General features: G+C 42.5%; 1 protein-coding gene across 8 annotated transcripts in view; it reads left to right on the top strand.

Annotated features, from left to right (window-relative positions):
• The window catches only part of CASK (calcium/calmodulin dependent serine protein kinase), a 425,447-nt gene that overhangs the window by 158,720 nt on the left and 250,733 nt on the right, over nt 1-15,994 (top strand). For all 8 annotated transcript variants that reach the window (XM_077817582.1, XM_077817549.1, XM_077817556.1 and 5 more), the window contains one exon: nt 14,869-14,974. In XM_077817582.1, coding sequence (XP_077673708.1) covers nt 14,869-14,974 — 106 coding nt within the window. The remainder of the gene's footprint in view (nt 1-14,868; nt 14,975-15,994) is intronic.

The following is a 15,994-nucleotide window of genomic DNA, read 5'->3' as shown; positions in this document are numbered from 1 at the left end:
TGTCCTATACAGTGACCATTTTAAAAATGTAGGTGCTTGTGAAATATCCTCTCGTTTGGGTTGTTATGATGTAGTAGTAGTGTTGTGATGTCAGTATGACGACACCATTTTGTGATATAAATCTGACACACAAGTTTAGCCTGTTAGGTAATTTTTAGAGGGGGAACACAGGAAGAAGCCATTGACTGAATCAAAAATCTGGGTAGAAGTGTGTTTGTTTGGGGTTTGGGCCAGAAATCCTACCATAACAAAATATTTATAAACAGATTCTATCCAAAAAAAATTCTGATGCCAAAATAAATCTGATAATCAGTCTATCATCTTTCCTTTGTCTTCAAAAAGCCTCTCTCTTTGAGGCCTGAAATGCTGTTGTAGGTCATGGTGAGTGCTTCTAGCATGAGGTTTTATAAAAGGAGGATGTGATCAAAGAGAGAAGCGTTATTCATCTACGGTAATATTTTTTAAAAAATAGGATGCTAAATTTTAAGTTGTATTCAGTGGTAGGGTCCCTACCATTTCATACTTCCCAAAAGTTAATCGATAGAACGTGTAAAGCATGCAAAGAAAGTAGCATCCCTCAAATATAGACGCTAGCTCTCAGAGTAATAGATAACCATCTTAACTTTTATGTGAAATGTGTGGTTGTATTTTTGCTTTTATTATCCACAAAATCGTTGTTTGTAATTCCTTTTGCCTGTATTAGGGCATATGGATTGGCTTTCCTCTTCTATGTAGGCCTCTTGTCACACACAACCCTGATAAACCTCTTCCTGGCTGGATGCTTACCAGGCTGTTGTATTTGGACCTTACACACTGGGCCCGTGTGCTCATAAATTGGTGAGAGAAGCCTGTAACACTGTCTCTTCCCTTCGCCTTTCTGGCACACTTCATAGGCACAGGCTGTCTATTACCCCTTCAGAGAAATAAGATCATGCAACCTAGCTGCACTCCCAGGACCAGTGCTGACCTGCAGACTCCTCAGTAGCTTAAGCATATGCTTCTTCAGAGCGCCAACTTTGTCAGTGTTCTGGATTTACATCTCAGCTCTTCAGGGCCACATTATAGATGAAAGGAGATAGTCACATATCTTTTGCAAAGATTTCTGAAAACAGTTACTCTCTACTTGAGCTAGCACAAGAAATATACAGATCTAGACAAAATAATAAATATATTGTGTGCATTTCCCTGCATCTGTTTCCTCACCACTCTATTAAGTGTACTTTGTACTTAGGTCAGCATAGTCTAGGGAATCTGGGATCCTTCCTCTCCCCCTTCTTGCACCTGGGCTTCTGCTCTGAAACATGGAGTCTCTGTAGATGTAGTAAAGTCACCAAGGGGTTAACTAAGTTTCTCAGGGTATCATGGATTGGAGCTGTGCTCCATTCCTCCCTTTTTCCTGTTTAGTGTGTGTTCCTGCACTCAATTATATAGCTGAATGAAGCAGTACATTCCCAGTCTGCAGTACTGTAAGTAAGGTGTGTTTCTTGTATACTGAGCTGTCCTTTACATAACTGGTCTTTTCTCCCTCTCCTTCTAAAATGGCTGGTGAGACCCAGGGCCGTCTCCAGGCACCAGCGAATCAAGCAGGTGCCTGGGGTGGCAAATGTAAAGGGGCGGCAGGAGGTCGGGCTCTGGGGCAGCAAGCTACTCTCGCAGCGGCGGGAATTCGGCAGCCACTCCGTCACAGCGCGTTCGCGCTCGCGGCAATTCGGCGGCGGAGACGTGACTCTTCATTGGTCGTTGGCGGCAATTCGGTGGCCGCACCATCACTCCACCTCCGTGTTCAGCGGGCAGGATTCCGCCTCCCTGTTTGGTGGCAAGCTGTGGGGTTTTTTTTGTTGCTTGGGGTGGCAAAAACGCTGGAGCCGGCCCTGGTGAGACCCTGTCTCTTATAACTGACCATCCCTTCTCAGCTGACTCCCTGATCAGCCTCATCTGGTGAGCAAAGTCCCCATCCAGAGAATCTGTTGCTTAGTTACCTCCCCTCCTAAAATTCAGATTTTAAAAATTGATTGGCCCTGGGTGGTAGCCATCTCTTTGCCCAAGGGTACTCCATTTAAATAGGCAATCATCAGAGTTTAATGATCTTGTTGTTAGCCCTGTGTCACCAACCTCTGGAACTTGTTTATGATGAAGGTGAAAAGCAGGAAAGCAAATATGATCAAAGTGAATGTACACAGAGTTCCTAATCACAAACAGAAGTCATAAACTACATATAGATTCATCAGATCACCACATCCTCTTTTTCAGAATTTGTGTCCTTGTAAAAGACCATACTTTGTTAACAGCTAAAGAGAGCTAAGTCTCTTGTTAATTCTGCACTTGGTTTCATTTGATGGCTACCCTAAGTAAAGAAAAATCTGCTTCAAAAAGCAATCTAGAGAGAGTGAATATGGAGCGCTCATAGCAGAAAACAGGGTTCAGTTTCCTTAAGGGCTACCACCAGATTTTACAAAAAGAACAGGAGTACTTGTGGCACCTTAGAGACTAACAAATTTATTTGAGCATAAGTTTTCATGAGCTCAAATAAATTTCTCTCTAAGGTGCCACAAGTCCTCCTTTTCTTTTTGCAAATACAGACTAACACGGCTGCTACCCTGACACCAACTTTTAGTATGCAGTGTAGTTGTAGCCATGTCGGTCCCAGGATATTAGAGAGACAAGGTAAGTGAGATAATATCTTTTACTGGGCCAACTTCTGTGGAAGATTGGAGGGGTAGCAGACGGGTCCAATAAAAGGTATTATTACCTCACCCACTTTGTCTATCTGATTTTAGTGTCAGTACCTGAATGTGGACTGAGCGATAGCATTCCACTGGCTTTTGAAGGATAAGCAGCACTTAGATATGCTTAGAAGACATTGGGGATTTTGCAGTTCTTCAAGACTTTTTCGCTGTGGAACTGGGGTCTCCTAGACTTTCCACTCCCCTTCGACATCCTTTCATTTCTGGTGCTTTTGTATACTTTGCGAAGAGCTGAACATAATTTAGAACTTCCGTTTCTCTTCCCTGCATTAATGCTTCATACAAATGGCTCACTCCTCGCTGCTGTAAATTAGTGCATGTTGATTTTGCATGTTTCTGAAGCTTCCTGTTGGTCACTTGTGTAATGTATCAGTCTACATTTTTAGACTGTGCTCATCATCATGGTATCTGAGCTGTTTGTATTTTAAAAGTGTCTTGGTCTTTGTGCTTTTTTCAGTTTCCTACTCTTAGTAAAATGATTTGGGTATGCCCTGTTTCTCATATACTTTATGCTGATAAGTAGAGCTGGCTGGAAAATGGTAATTCTGTTTACAGAGGATTTCTAAATTTGTTCTTTTGATTTGGAATGACAAAATATATATGCGACCTCAGATTCACACTGGTAATTTTTCCCTCAATCATTCCATGTCTTCAGGCTTAAGATTAGCTCATGGCTCTCGACTTGCAAGATGCATACTACTTTTGGACTCTCCATGGCACTGAGGGTATTTACAAAATGCCCAACAGTGGTACTGGCTCACCTGAGAAAGCATGGTATTCACATCCACCCCTGTGTGGATGTCTGGCTGATCAGACGCAAATCACAGCAGTAGACAGTAATGAGGTTGGAACACTCGTTATTCCTAGTCACTCAGCTGGGGAACTATGAAAAATCATTGCTCACCCCATCATACCCAATAGTGTTCATAGGGACCATGATTCACTCCAGATCAGAAAAGGTATACCTGCTGGAGGACAGGTTCCAGTTGTTAAAATATTCATTCTCCAACTTACCGTGTATACTTGTTCATAAGCTGAATATTTTTGGTAAAAAAGTGAAGCATCAAAGAGCGGGGATTGGCTTATAAACGGGTCTACACCAAAATTTGATGATTTTAAACTCTGTGAAATCATTGAATTGAATATCTAATACATTGTCGTTTTGTTTACTTGGAGCGTCTGCAGGCATGGAGCCCCACATTTTCTTGTGGCCGCGGTTCGCCGCTCCCATTGGCTGGAAATGGCAAACCGCGGCCACTGGGAGCTGAGGGGCTCCATGCCTGTGAATGCTCCAGGTAAACAAAACGTCCCGACCTGCCAGCGGCTTACCCTGATGGGCCGGGAGCTGAAGTTTGCCAACCCCTGAAATATACGGTTGGCTTATGAAAAGGTCATACAGTTTTTACTATTTTTACCTATCCATCTTGGGGCGGTTGGCTTATAAACGAACGGGCTAATGAACGAGTATATACGGTATATAAAATCAGACTGCAATTGAATAGACTTGTCTTGCAGTGTTATGTCATATTGGCGTGATTGTACTTGAGGCTGTTTGCCAGACTTCATCCACAGTGAAGTGGCTCTGGCTTGGTTTGGTCTATTCCTCAGTGAGTCATTGAATAGACAGAAAAGTTTGAGTGCCCCAGTATTTAATTACAGAGCTGGCTTGGCGCTTGGACCCCAAAAATGCATGGAAAAGGGTATGCTTTTCAGGCCCTTCCCTGATGAATATTTTGTACAGGAACACATCAGGGACAGACTAGGAGACCCATTTGGGCCACCTGCAGCTTCAAGAGACATGGTGTCCAGATGGCATGATGATGATGATGTCCTTGAGCTTAGAGCTATCAGACTGGACTATGTGGCATTTCTGTCTGTCCTCTAGAACTCAGTAGTGCAAATCTTCAGGCAACATGACAACTACATAAATAGGAGGGCTGTCTGTTTGTCAGCCCTCAATTTCTGATCATGATGCCAACTGAATGCAGTGACCCAATGGTCCTTCATCTTGTGGGAGACAGCAACAACCCAGTGGATTTTCTGAGCAGGCAGTCAGTAACCAGCCACAAATGGTCCTTGCAGAGGTCTGTCATAGGATCAGTGCTCTGCCACTGTGCATCTCTCCTCACAGATTTGTTTGCCCCCAAGGCAAATGCCAAATGTCAGAACTTTTGCTCTAGGAGAGGACTAATCTTAGGATTGCTACTAGACTCATAGACTTTAAGGTCAAAAGGGACCATTATGATCGTCTAGTCTGACCTCCTGCACAACGCAGGCCACAGAATCTCACCCACCCACTCTCTCTCCTGTAACAAACCCCTGACCTGTGTCTGAGCTATTGAAGTCCCCAACTCGTGGTTTAAAGACTTCAATGTGCAGAGAATCCTCCAGCAAATGACCCATGCCCCACACTGCAGAGGAAGGGGAGAAAACCCCAGGACCTCTGCCAATCTGCCCTGGAGGAAAATTCCTTCCCGACCCCAAATATGGCGATCAGCTGAACCTTGAGCATGTGGGCAAGACTCACCAGCCAGACACTCAGGAAAGAATTCTCTGTAGTAACTCAGATCCCACCCTATCTAGTGTCCCATCACAGGCCATTGGACATATTTACCGCTAATAGTCAAAGATCAATTAATTGCCAGAATTAGGCTATCCCATCATACCATCCCCTCTATAAACTTATCACGCTTAGTCTTGAAGTCAGATATGTCGTTTGCCTCCACTGCTCCCCTTGGCTATTCCAGAACTTCACTCTTCTGATGGTTAGAAATCTTCGTCTAATTTCAAGTCTAAATTTCCTGATGGCCAGTTTATATCCATTTGTTTTTGCGTCCACATTGGTACTGAGCTTAAATAATTCCTCTCCCTCCCTGGTATTTATTCCTCTAATATATTTATAGAGAGCTGTCATGTCTCCTCTCAGCCTTCTTTTGGTTAGGCTAAACAGGCCAAGCTCTTTGGGTCTCCTTTCATAAGACAGGTTTTCCATTCCTCGAACCATCCTAGTAGCCCTTCTCTGTACCTGTTCCAGTTTGAATTCATCCTTCTTAAACATGGGAGACCAGAACTGCACACACTATTCCAGATGAGGTCTCACCAGTGCCTTGTAAAACGGTACTAACACCTCCTTATCTCTACTGGAAATACCTCGCCTGTTGCATCCCAAGACTGCATTAGCTTTTTTCACGGCCATATCACGTTGGCGGCTCATAGTCATCCTATGATCAACCAATACTCCGAGTTCCTTCTCCTCCTCTGTTATTTCCAAGTAATGTGTCCTCAGTTTATAACAGAAGTTCTTGTTATTTATCCCTAAATGCATGACCTTGCACTTTTCACTATTAAATTTCATCCTATTACTATTACTCCAGTTTACAAGGTCATCCAGATCTTCCTGTATGATATCCCGGTCCTTCTCTGTATTGGCAATACCTTCCAGCTTCGTGTCATCTGCAAACTTTATTAGCACATTCCCACTTTTTGTGCCAAGGTCAGTAATAAAAAGATTGAATAGGATTGGTCCCAAAACCGATTCCTGAGGAATTCTACTAGTAACCTCCTTCCAGCCTGACAGTTCACCTTTCAGTATGACCCTTTGTAGTCTCCCCTTTAACCAGTTCCTTATCCACCTTTCAATTTTCATATTGATCCCCATCTTTTCCAATTTAGCTAATAATTTTGCATGTGGAACCGTATCAAGTGCCTTACTGAAATCAAGGTAAATTAGATCCATTGTGTTTCCTTTGTCTAAAAAATCTGTTGCCTCCTCAAAGAAGGAGATCAGGTTGGTTTGGCATGATCTACCTTTTGTAAAACCATGTTGTATTTTGTCCCAATTACCATTGACCTTAACTACTTTCTCCTTCAAAATGTTTTCCAAGTCCTTGCATACTACAGATGTCAAACTAACAGGCCTGTAGTTACCTGGTTCACTTTTTTTCCCTTTCTTAAAAATAGGAACTATGTTAGCAATTCTCCAGTCATATGGCACAACCCCTGAGTTTACAGATTCATTAAAAATTCTTGCTAACGGGCTTGCAATTTCATGTGCCAGTTCCTTTAATATTCTTAGATGAAGATTATGTGGGCCCCCCAATTTAGTCCCATTAAGCTGTTTGAGTTCAGCTTCTACCTTGGATGTGGTAATATCTACCGCCATATCCTCATTCCCATTTGTCATCCTACCATTATCCCTAAAGATTCCTTCCTTCTACAGTGGAACAAAGGCCTGCTTCCTGCCATTTACCTTGATAATCAGAGTACTATCCAAAATCAGGAGATACAGAACCACTGTCTTTCTCATTGCCCCGTATTGGCTGAGGTAGCTTTGGTTGATGGACCTGTTACAAATATCCATTCAACCTCCTATCAAGCTCACAGGCCATCCGGACGTGATCTCACAGCACCATAGCTCAAATACTCCATCCAGACCTAGAGTCACTGCATCTGATGGCAAGACTGTTGGCTGGTTAAGTACCACAGATAGGACTGCTCCTTACGAGTCTGGGAAATCTTGGTTCAGCGCAAGAGAATGTTTACCAGCAGGATGTACCCAACTGAATGAAAAAGGTTCTCGATATGGGTGGTCCAACATGATCATCGATGCCAAAAATCCTCAACTACTTATTGCACTTCAAACAGGCCAGAGTTTTGTTCAGCTCTATTAAGGCCCACCTATGGGCAATCTCAGCTTGCCATCCACCTGTATGGTCAGTCTTGGTCTTCTCACCGTATAGTATAGAAGTTTCTCAAGGGACTACTATGCACTTATCCAGCAATCAAAAACTCTGTTCCTGCCTGGGACCTCAGTTAAGTCCTCCTGAGGCTCAGTGAGCCTCCATTTGAACTTCTCTTAAACGCTCCCTTTACCACCTCATTCTAATATCAGTCTTCCTAGTGGTTATCAATCCTGCCAGAAGAGTGAATGAGCTTCAAGCACTTATGGCTGAAACACCCCTCCCTCCCATGCTGTTCCATAGGGACATGGTAGCACTAAGACTCACCCAAAGTGTATTCCTGAAGTGTTCTCATATTTTCATCTGAACTGGTCAAATGACCCACCTGTCATCCTGAAACCACACTCAATACTAGCAGAAAAGGAATTGCATATACTAGTTATGTCTAGGATCCTGCTTTATTATGTTGGCAGGATCTAACCATTCAGATTGTTGCTTTGTATATATCCATAGCCATATGTTCTAAAGGTCAAGCCAGCTCTTCACAGATACTGAAATGGATAACACAATGTATCTCACTATGTTACCAGTTGGCTGGTGTCCTCTCTCATTGAACATCAAGCCTCACTCCTCCAGAGGACAAGCAGCATCCTCCACCTGCTTCAAGAAATGTGGCCATACCAGAAATCTGTAAGGTGGTAACATGGAGGAACCATTACTTTGTTGTTGTTTTTTCAAACATTGTGCCTTGGACTTCGTGGCTAGGTCATGTGCCAAGTTCAGAAAAGGAGTACCATAATCACTGTTTGATGCAGCTGAAACTCCTCAGTCCCACTCTTCTGAGGCAATACTGCCTGCTGATCACCTACAGCAGGATCTATGTTGACACATGCTCATAGGTTCTGAGGCCAGAAAGGACCACTGGTGGTGATCTAGTCTGGTCTCCTGCATAACATGGTCCATAAAACTTCCACAAATTTAATTCCAGTTTGAACTACAGCCTATCTTTTTTAGAAAAACATCCAATCTTGATTTTAAAATTGTTGGTGATGGAGAAACCACCACAACCCTTAGTAAATTATTCCAGTGGCTGATTACTCTCTCTGTTAAAAACTTGAGCCTTCTTTCCAGTCTGAATTTGTGTAGCTTCAACTTCCAGCCATTGGCTCTTATATATATATATTTATCTGCTAGATTAAAGAGCCCATTTTGTTCTCAGTGTTTTCTAATCCTTTTAATAATTCTTGGGCTCTTCTCTGAATTTGTCAATGTCAGTTTATATTGAATTGTGGATACCAGAACTGGACACAGTATTCCACCAGTGGTTGAACCAGTGTTGAATACAGAGGTAATATAACCTCTCTACTCCTATTTAGGATTTCCCTGTTTTTATGTATCCAAGGATCACATTAGCCCTTTTGCTCACAGAATCGCACTGGGAGTTCATGTTCAGCGATTGTCCACCAGAACGTCCAAGTCTCTTTCAGAGTCATTGCTTCCCAGGGTAGAATCCTCTGTCCTGTAAATTTGGCCTACATTCCTTGTTTGTCTGTTTACTTTACATTTTGCCATATTAAAATATACATTCTGTGCTTGAACCCAGCTTACCAATTTATGCGTATCACTCTTTAGTAACTTGTCCTCTTCATTATTTACCACTCCCTCAAATTTTGTGTCATCTGCAAATTTTTATTCCTTCCATGTCATTGGTAAAAATGTTATAGTTTAGGGACAAGAACGGATCCCTGCAGGACCCCACTAGAAACAAACCTACTTGAAGATGATTCCTTATTTACAATTACATTTTGACACCTGTCAGCCAGTTTGTAATCCATTTAATGCGGAAGAAGAGTGAGTGGTTGGTTACCCTACTGTAATTGCTGTTTTTCAAGATGTTTAGTCCAGTGTTGAGCCCATGACCCACCCTCCCTCCCCACTCTTTGGAATTCTCAATTAACACAGTTTTGAATTACGAGAGATCTGAGGGAGGGTCGCAGCTGTTCTGCCCTTTATGTCCTCACATGGGTATGAAGAGGCACATGGTGCATGTGTGGGCCAGACAAATACTGCTGTTAATCTTATGTGCATGAGGCAGTTACGCATCTACAGTGGAATCCACACTGACTACAGCACCTCGAAGAACCATGGTTATTGTAGCGTAAGTAATTGTTCATTCTGTGAATGGTAAACAAAACTAATGAAGAGCTAAACAAATTGTACTTTCCACATTTAGTTTGAAACAAAACAAATTAAAGTGTGTGTGTGTGTGTGTGGAGGGGAGGGGGGAATGTTTCCTTACACAACTTCTCCCAACTCCCTCCCAGCCTCCAGGGAGGCGTGATGCATGAAAATCCTTTCAGCAGTGCCTTCATCCTCCTCCCCATCTCCAGCCATGGCTTCAGGGTTCTTTGACTAGGCAGCTGCTTGTGTCTTCTGTCACGCTCAGGGTGTGTTCCTGGAGAAGCCAGTGTCTGTCAGAGGTAGTGTGGTCTAGGCAAAAAAACACTGGTCTTGAACTCAGAAGACCTGCATTCTATTCCTAGCTCTGCCAGTGGCCTGCTGAGTGATCCTGGGCAAGTCATTTCCTCCCTCTGTCAATCATTTTGAGATCTATTGATGAAAACTGCTGAACGAAAATCCTTTCTGCATTCCATGTCAGGAGATATGTGTGGCCCACTGGAAACTATAGTGCCTTCTATACTAAAAAAGCTCTTAATGGTAGGCTCAGGTAAAGCTGGCAACACTTTCTTCTTTAGCTGTTAATAATGGGCGTCTGACTCACTTGGCACCAACATCTTGTAAATATCCTTCCCTGTCCTCTCTGCTGCAGCAGCAGCATGCTCCTCCTCAAATTCTCTCATATGCAACTGTAACAACACCCCTTTCCTATATCATTAGTGGAATGGAATCCTGAACCTTCAACACTTACTGCACAGAACTCTTCTAATTGAGCTACAAAACTACTTATATTGACTGATGGGGGAAGAATGTTGCTATTCCAAAAGAGAGAGAGGCCACTGGGTCCGTACGCTGGTTCTAGGAGGGAGAGCCTAGTCCAGCGTGGCTCATTCTCCCTTTCCCTCAACAGAGGCGGTGACAGATGGGCTGCTGGGGCAATTTGCTGGGCCTAGGGGGATTGTTACAGGGGAAAGAGGGAGACTTATCTAATTTTCAAGTAATGGAATAAAAGTACTTATTTTTGAGTGGTCTGCCCATCCCTTTTTGTTCTGAGTGGATGCATTGCAAAAAATTGACTCTAAGATTTGTTACTTTCTATTTTATAAAATAATAAACATAGTAGCTGCAAAAGGTTTAAGGCCGGGGTGGCCAACCTGAGCCTGAGAAGGAGCCAGAATTTACCAATGTACATTGCCAAACAGCCACAGTAATACATCAGCAGCCCCCTCCATTAGCTCCCCTCCGCCCCCCACTCCCAGCGCCTCCAACCCACCGGCAGCCCCGCTGATCAGAACCTCCCCCTCCCGCCCCACACCTCTCGATCAGCCATTTTGTGGCATGCAGCAAGCTCTGGGGGGGGAGGAGCGAGGGCACGGCAGGCTCAGGGGAGGGGGCGGGAAGGGGTGGAGTGGGGGCAGGGCCTGAGGCAGAGCCAGGGGCTGAGCCGTGAGCACCCCCCGGCACATTGGAAAGCTGGCGCCTGTAGCTCCAGCCCCGTCGGTGCCTGTAGAAGGAGCCGCATGTGGCTCTGGAGCCACAGGTTGGCCACCCCTGGTTTAAGGCAATTATCTGCAATAGGCAACTGTTAATTTCTTCCTTAAGACTAAATAATACACCTTCACAATTTTTTGAAGACTTCCCTGTAGGTCCAGGATATTTCCGAACCAAAATATAGGATCTTGTACATAAAATGGCATTCATGTTTTTAAAGAACTAGAACTGGTCCTTGAACTTCAGAATGAGTCTCTGGGCACAGATGATCTTACAAGCCCATCTTTTTCTAGCTGTTCATGTACCTGTTTTGTTTTGTTTATTTCTGGAAAGGAAGTCTATAGCATGTTTATCACTACTAAGTAACTCTCAGGAGTATAATCTTCTCTGGAGTATCCTACATTTTTAAGCTCTTAAGAACACTAGCAACTTTGCTGTACTTAAATCTGATGTTTTATTTTGTGTCACTTTTCTCAGTTGCTGTTTCTGGGCTGATATCTGTGCGAGTTGATTCTCATAGGCCCCAAAATAGCAGGGTGGGGCTCCATTTATTAAAGTAAGCACAGTTTTACAATTTGGTCTTGCACATCAGTTGAGTACCTAGTTCCAAGGTGGTGTCTCTCACACATACCATATATAGCATAACTAGATGGTGCCTTTTTCATTGATTTTGTTTGAGGTTCTAGAATATAAATCAGACATATTAGTAAAATACTAGGAATGTGTCTGTCATGGATCATCCCAGTGTGTGATATTTCTTGTACCCCTCTGCAGTCTCTTGTGAGTGACCCTTTGCAGGGACAGGCTCTGGGCCTCCAGTTCGCTTAAGGAGGAGTCCCATGACTTTGCTACTCTTAGACCGGATCTGTAGGCTTCAGCACCCCAATTTCTCACCATGGCTCATTTAGGAGGACCAGTTTGGTTTGGCTTCTTGCAGTAACCTTCTCTCTTAGGAGCTGTATAACCAGAAAATATATGCGGCAATACGGTTCAGCATTTTCAAAACAAAGTGTTATTAATTAACAGGAACACAGTAGTCAGAGAAATGGGTTAAAGTAACAAAAAAGGCCTACACACACATCTTATTTAAACTGAGTTCTTCCCTTGTAAATTTTGGGTAAGTTCCACTTGGCCTAGGCACCCCTACTCCTAGGCTGAGACAGCCAGCCCTGGCAGCATTCTCTGTTATTTTCACTCACTCGCAGCTGTTGTTGCCTGCTCACCCCCCTTCCTCTGTAGGGACTGTATAGGATTGCATGTAATGGGAAAGTCACTTAAGGATACTGGACAATAATGACTTGGGTGAGAAAAATCACGTTTGCCCCTATTCCAAAATGCATTTATTTTCAACTAAAACATTATGCTCTTAAAACTCAAGTGAATGTTCACAGAATTCTGACCAGCATACAATCTGCAGCTACATTAAAGTTGACTTGAAAAATATATTTGTTCGTTTGTTTGCAGAGACAGCGAATACATCCTGAATTGGAGGTGTGTCCCTATCTAGGTTTTTATACCACAGTTACTACCATGGTATTTGAGCATCTGTATGTATGTCTGTCACTTTTTCAGAGTCGTGTGCAGTTTCTGGATATTGCTGGATTAAATATCTTTGACTGACCCTGAGAGATTGTGGGTAAGATTCTGTGCTGTGCCTTTGGGAGGTGAAGCACAGATTTGCCTCCCAGAGGGAAGGGGTGCCTCGCAGTCCTGGCCTGCTCCAGGGGCTAAATTACTGCAGTTACTCCAGGCTGCCCTATTGGCTGCAGCACTGCTCAGAATCTCCACAGTTCTAGGCCCTCCCCCTGACATTCTTCTCCTATTCCCAGCCCCGCCCCAACACACCCCTCCCATTCGGGCTTGTGAGGGGGTCCTTAGGGGACATCCTGTGCCTGCTGTTTTCTTCTGTTCCTGCTCAGGGTGAATTCTTCCTTAGTGATATCTGGAATTCTTAGAGCCCTTTAAGCTGCTCTAGCCTTTTTACCTGTCTTAAATGGGCCAGAGTGGAGCTGAGGATCTCATCCACACTTTTGTGGTGTTTTTAAAATGGAGCTGTTCTTCCAGAGGATATAGTAATGATTACAAACTTAATTTGGTTTTCTCCTAATTGAAGTGTTTATGTATTGTTTAAGCTTCCAAGTGGTCTTATTTGTTCTGAAGGTTATTTGAGTAAATAATAAAGGAAATATAATTGATTGTATGTAGCTTTTGTGTTCCAGAATATATTTCAGAAACCTATCAAAATGAGGCACTGTGTACTTAATGATTGTAACTAGGAATTTAAATTAAAAGTAATTGCTGTGGCCAAAGCTGTGTTCTTACAGCGCTGACCATTAAAAGTCAGCACTTGCTTTGATGAATGATGCATTGGCATCTTTTGAGTATGTCTGTCTGTGCTAACGGTGGGGGAATGGTTGGAGAGAGTGATTTTGAACGGCCTCTGCTGTACTACTTTGATTCCATAAGTACCCACTGTAATTAGAAAAAAAAAAAAAAAGAAAACCTACAACAAACCTACGAACAACAAAAAAATTCCATTTTACTGCAGGAATAGTCTGTCTGTTTTGACAGCAGAACACCCACCTGTGGATAATAATACATAAGGTAAATATGCAAAGTTGGACCACTGTGGATGCCTGTACCCTGAGTTGCCCCAGTTTGGAATAAAGACAACAATGTAGTAAAGCTGCACAGACTAAAACAAAAAAACTTTGTTTATAAGAAGACAATTTGAGGGTTAACGAAGACACCTCGTAACTCTAAACATGATCTTATCATTACAGCAATACAGCAAATAATATGCAAAGAAAAATAATAGTATCAAACATACAGATTTCTTCAATACCAAAAGGTACAAATCCTATGCATTTAAAACATGCACCACTGATTTGGCATTTATGTCACCACACTGTCCTGAGCTGAAAAAGCAGCAAATGCCCAGTTCTTTGAATAGGCTAGTGTCTTTCTCCTTGTCGTTATCTTCTTGCTGCAATTAGTAAAAGCAGGCCTGTGAGCATCAGCCTGCAGGGCAGAAATCTCCTTCCCCTCTCAGGTATGGCGCTCGCGCGCTCTCTCTCTCTGGCTGAACTAATTGAAGTTTGATGCCTTTTTTTTTTTAAATAAACTTGGGAGTGGAGTTAGCTGCCACCCTTGGAAATGTCCTCCTGAGCATGCTCCAAGGGTTTGACTACCTACGCATCCTGCACCCCCACCCCCTGCTAGCCCAGACTGGGTGAAGTCAGTGGACAGCTGCTGTACTCTTCTGGCAATAAACCTGACTGCTACCATTTAAAGGAACGGTGATAGAAGCATGGGTTACACATGCGTAGCTGGGTATTACAAAACTAATGAATCTTAGTATGTAGTAAAGTAAACCAGTTTTTCAAAATATGGTATATAGGGATTTGTTTGTTTTTAAAATCAGTTAATTCTATAATTTAGAAAAAGAAATAACCTCACATAAGAATTTAGGAATGATTTACTTTTTCCTGCTGTTGTTCTTTCCCACTAACAGATCTGATTTTGTGCCTTTACTCATGTTTCAGAAAAATTGTTACCTCTTTCCAGAAAAAAACTCTCAGAGAAGAGAAAGTGACTCATTGCTCTCTTGCCAATTTTGGTTACAAAGGCTAAAGACTATTTTGGAATAATGTCAGATGTCAACCTCCCAAAAGATTGTGTCCTTTTTTCTTTACTAATTGATCTTAAACTTCTTGGTTGCGTGCTATCAGTGCTGTCAAGGCAACTAATATAACACTTTTCATTATCTTCCACAGATCTGAAGAGGGAAGCCAGTATCTGTCACATGCTGAAGCATCCCCATATTGTTGAATTATTGGAGACATACAGTTCAGATGGAATGCTTTATATGGTTTTCGAATTGTAAGTTTATTTATAAGTTTATTTATTTATAAGTTTTGTATACGTAGGGGCATTGCCAGCAGATCGAGGGACATGATCGTTCCCCTCTATTCAACATTGGTGAGGCCTCACCTGGAGTACTGCATACAGTTTTGGGCCCCACACTGCAAGAAGAATGTGGAAAAACTGGAAAGAGTCCAGCAGAGGGCAACAAAAATGATTAGGGGACTGGAATACATGACTTTTATGAGGAGAGGCTGAGGGAACTGGGGATGTTTAGTCTGCGGAAGAGAAGAATGAGGGGGGATTTGATAGCTGCTTTCAACTACCTGAAAGGGGGTTCCAAAGAGGATGGCTCTAGACTGTTCTCAGTGGTAGCAGATGACAGAACAAGGAGTAATGTTCTCAAGTTGCAGTGGGGGAGGTTTAGGTTGGATATTAGGAAAAACTTTTTCACTAGGAGGATGATGAAACATTGGAACGCGTTACCTAGGGAGGTGGTGGAATCTCCTTCCTTAGATATTTTTAAGGTCAGGCTTGACAAAGCCCTGGCTGGGATGATTTAGTTGGGGACTGGTCCTGCTTTGAGCAGGGGCTTGGACTAGATGACCTCCTGAGGTCCCTTCCAACCCTGATAGTCTATGATTCTATGATTTCTTGGTTTTTATCATGGTTATTTGAGTAATGACTAGAGCTGGACAACATTTTTCAAGTGAATAGTTTCTTTGCCAAAATTACAGTTACAGGGCAACCAGAATTATTTGTGAATTCATGTAGAATTCGGTAAATAGTTTTGGTTTAAAAAAAAAAAGAATTTTTTAAAAGTCAAAACATCTTTTCAACATTTTCAAAACAAAATATTTCAGCTTCTCATTTAGAAACATTTTTGAAATGTTGCTGGATTTATTTAAAAAATAAAGGATAAAACACCTGGAAATGAAAAGAATCAACAAAAAGAAAAAAAATTGCTTAGCTGAAACAAAACCATTTTTTAAATTTGTTTGATTTGGCCTGCAAACTGAAAAATTTATTACTTGCTCA

The sequence above is a fragment of the Eretmochelys imbricata genome, chromosome 1 (assembly GCF_965152235.1).
Source record: "Eretmochelys imbricata isolate rEreImb1 chromosome 1, rEreImb1.hap1, whole genome shotgun sequence".
In the NCBI taxonomy this organism is placed as follows: domain Eukaryota; kingdom Metazoa; phylum Chordata; order Testudines; family Cheloniidae; genus Eretmochelys; species Eretmochelys imbricata.
The sequence above is the reverse complement of the archived record's forward strand: the minus strand, read 5'-3'. Positions and strand labels throughout refer to the sequence as shown.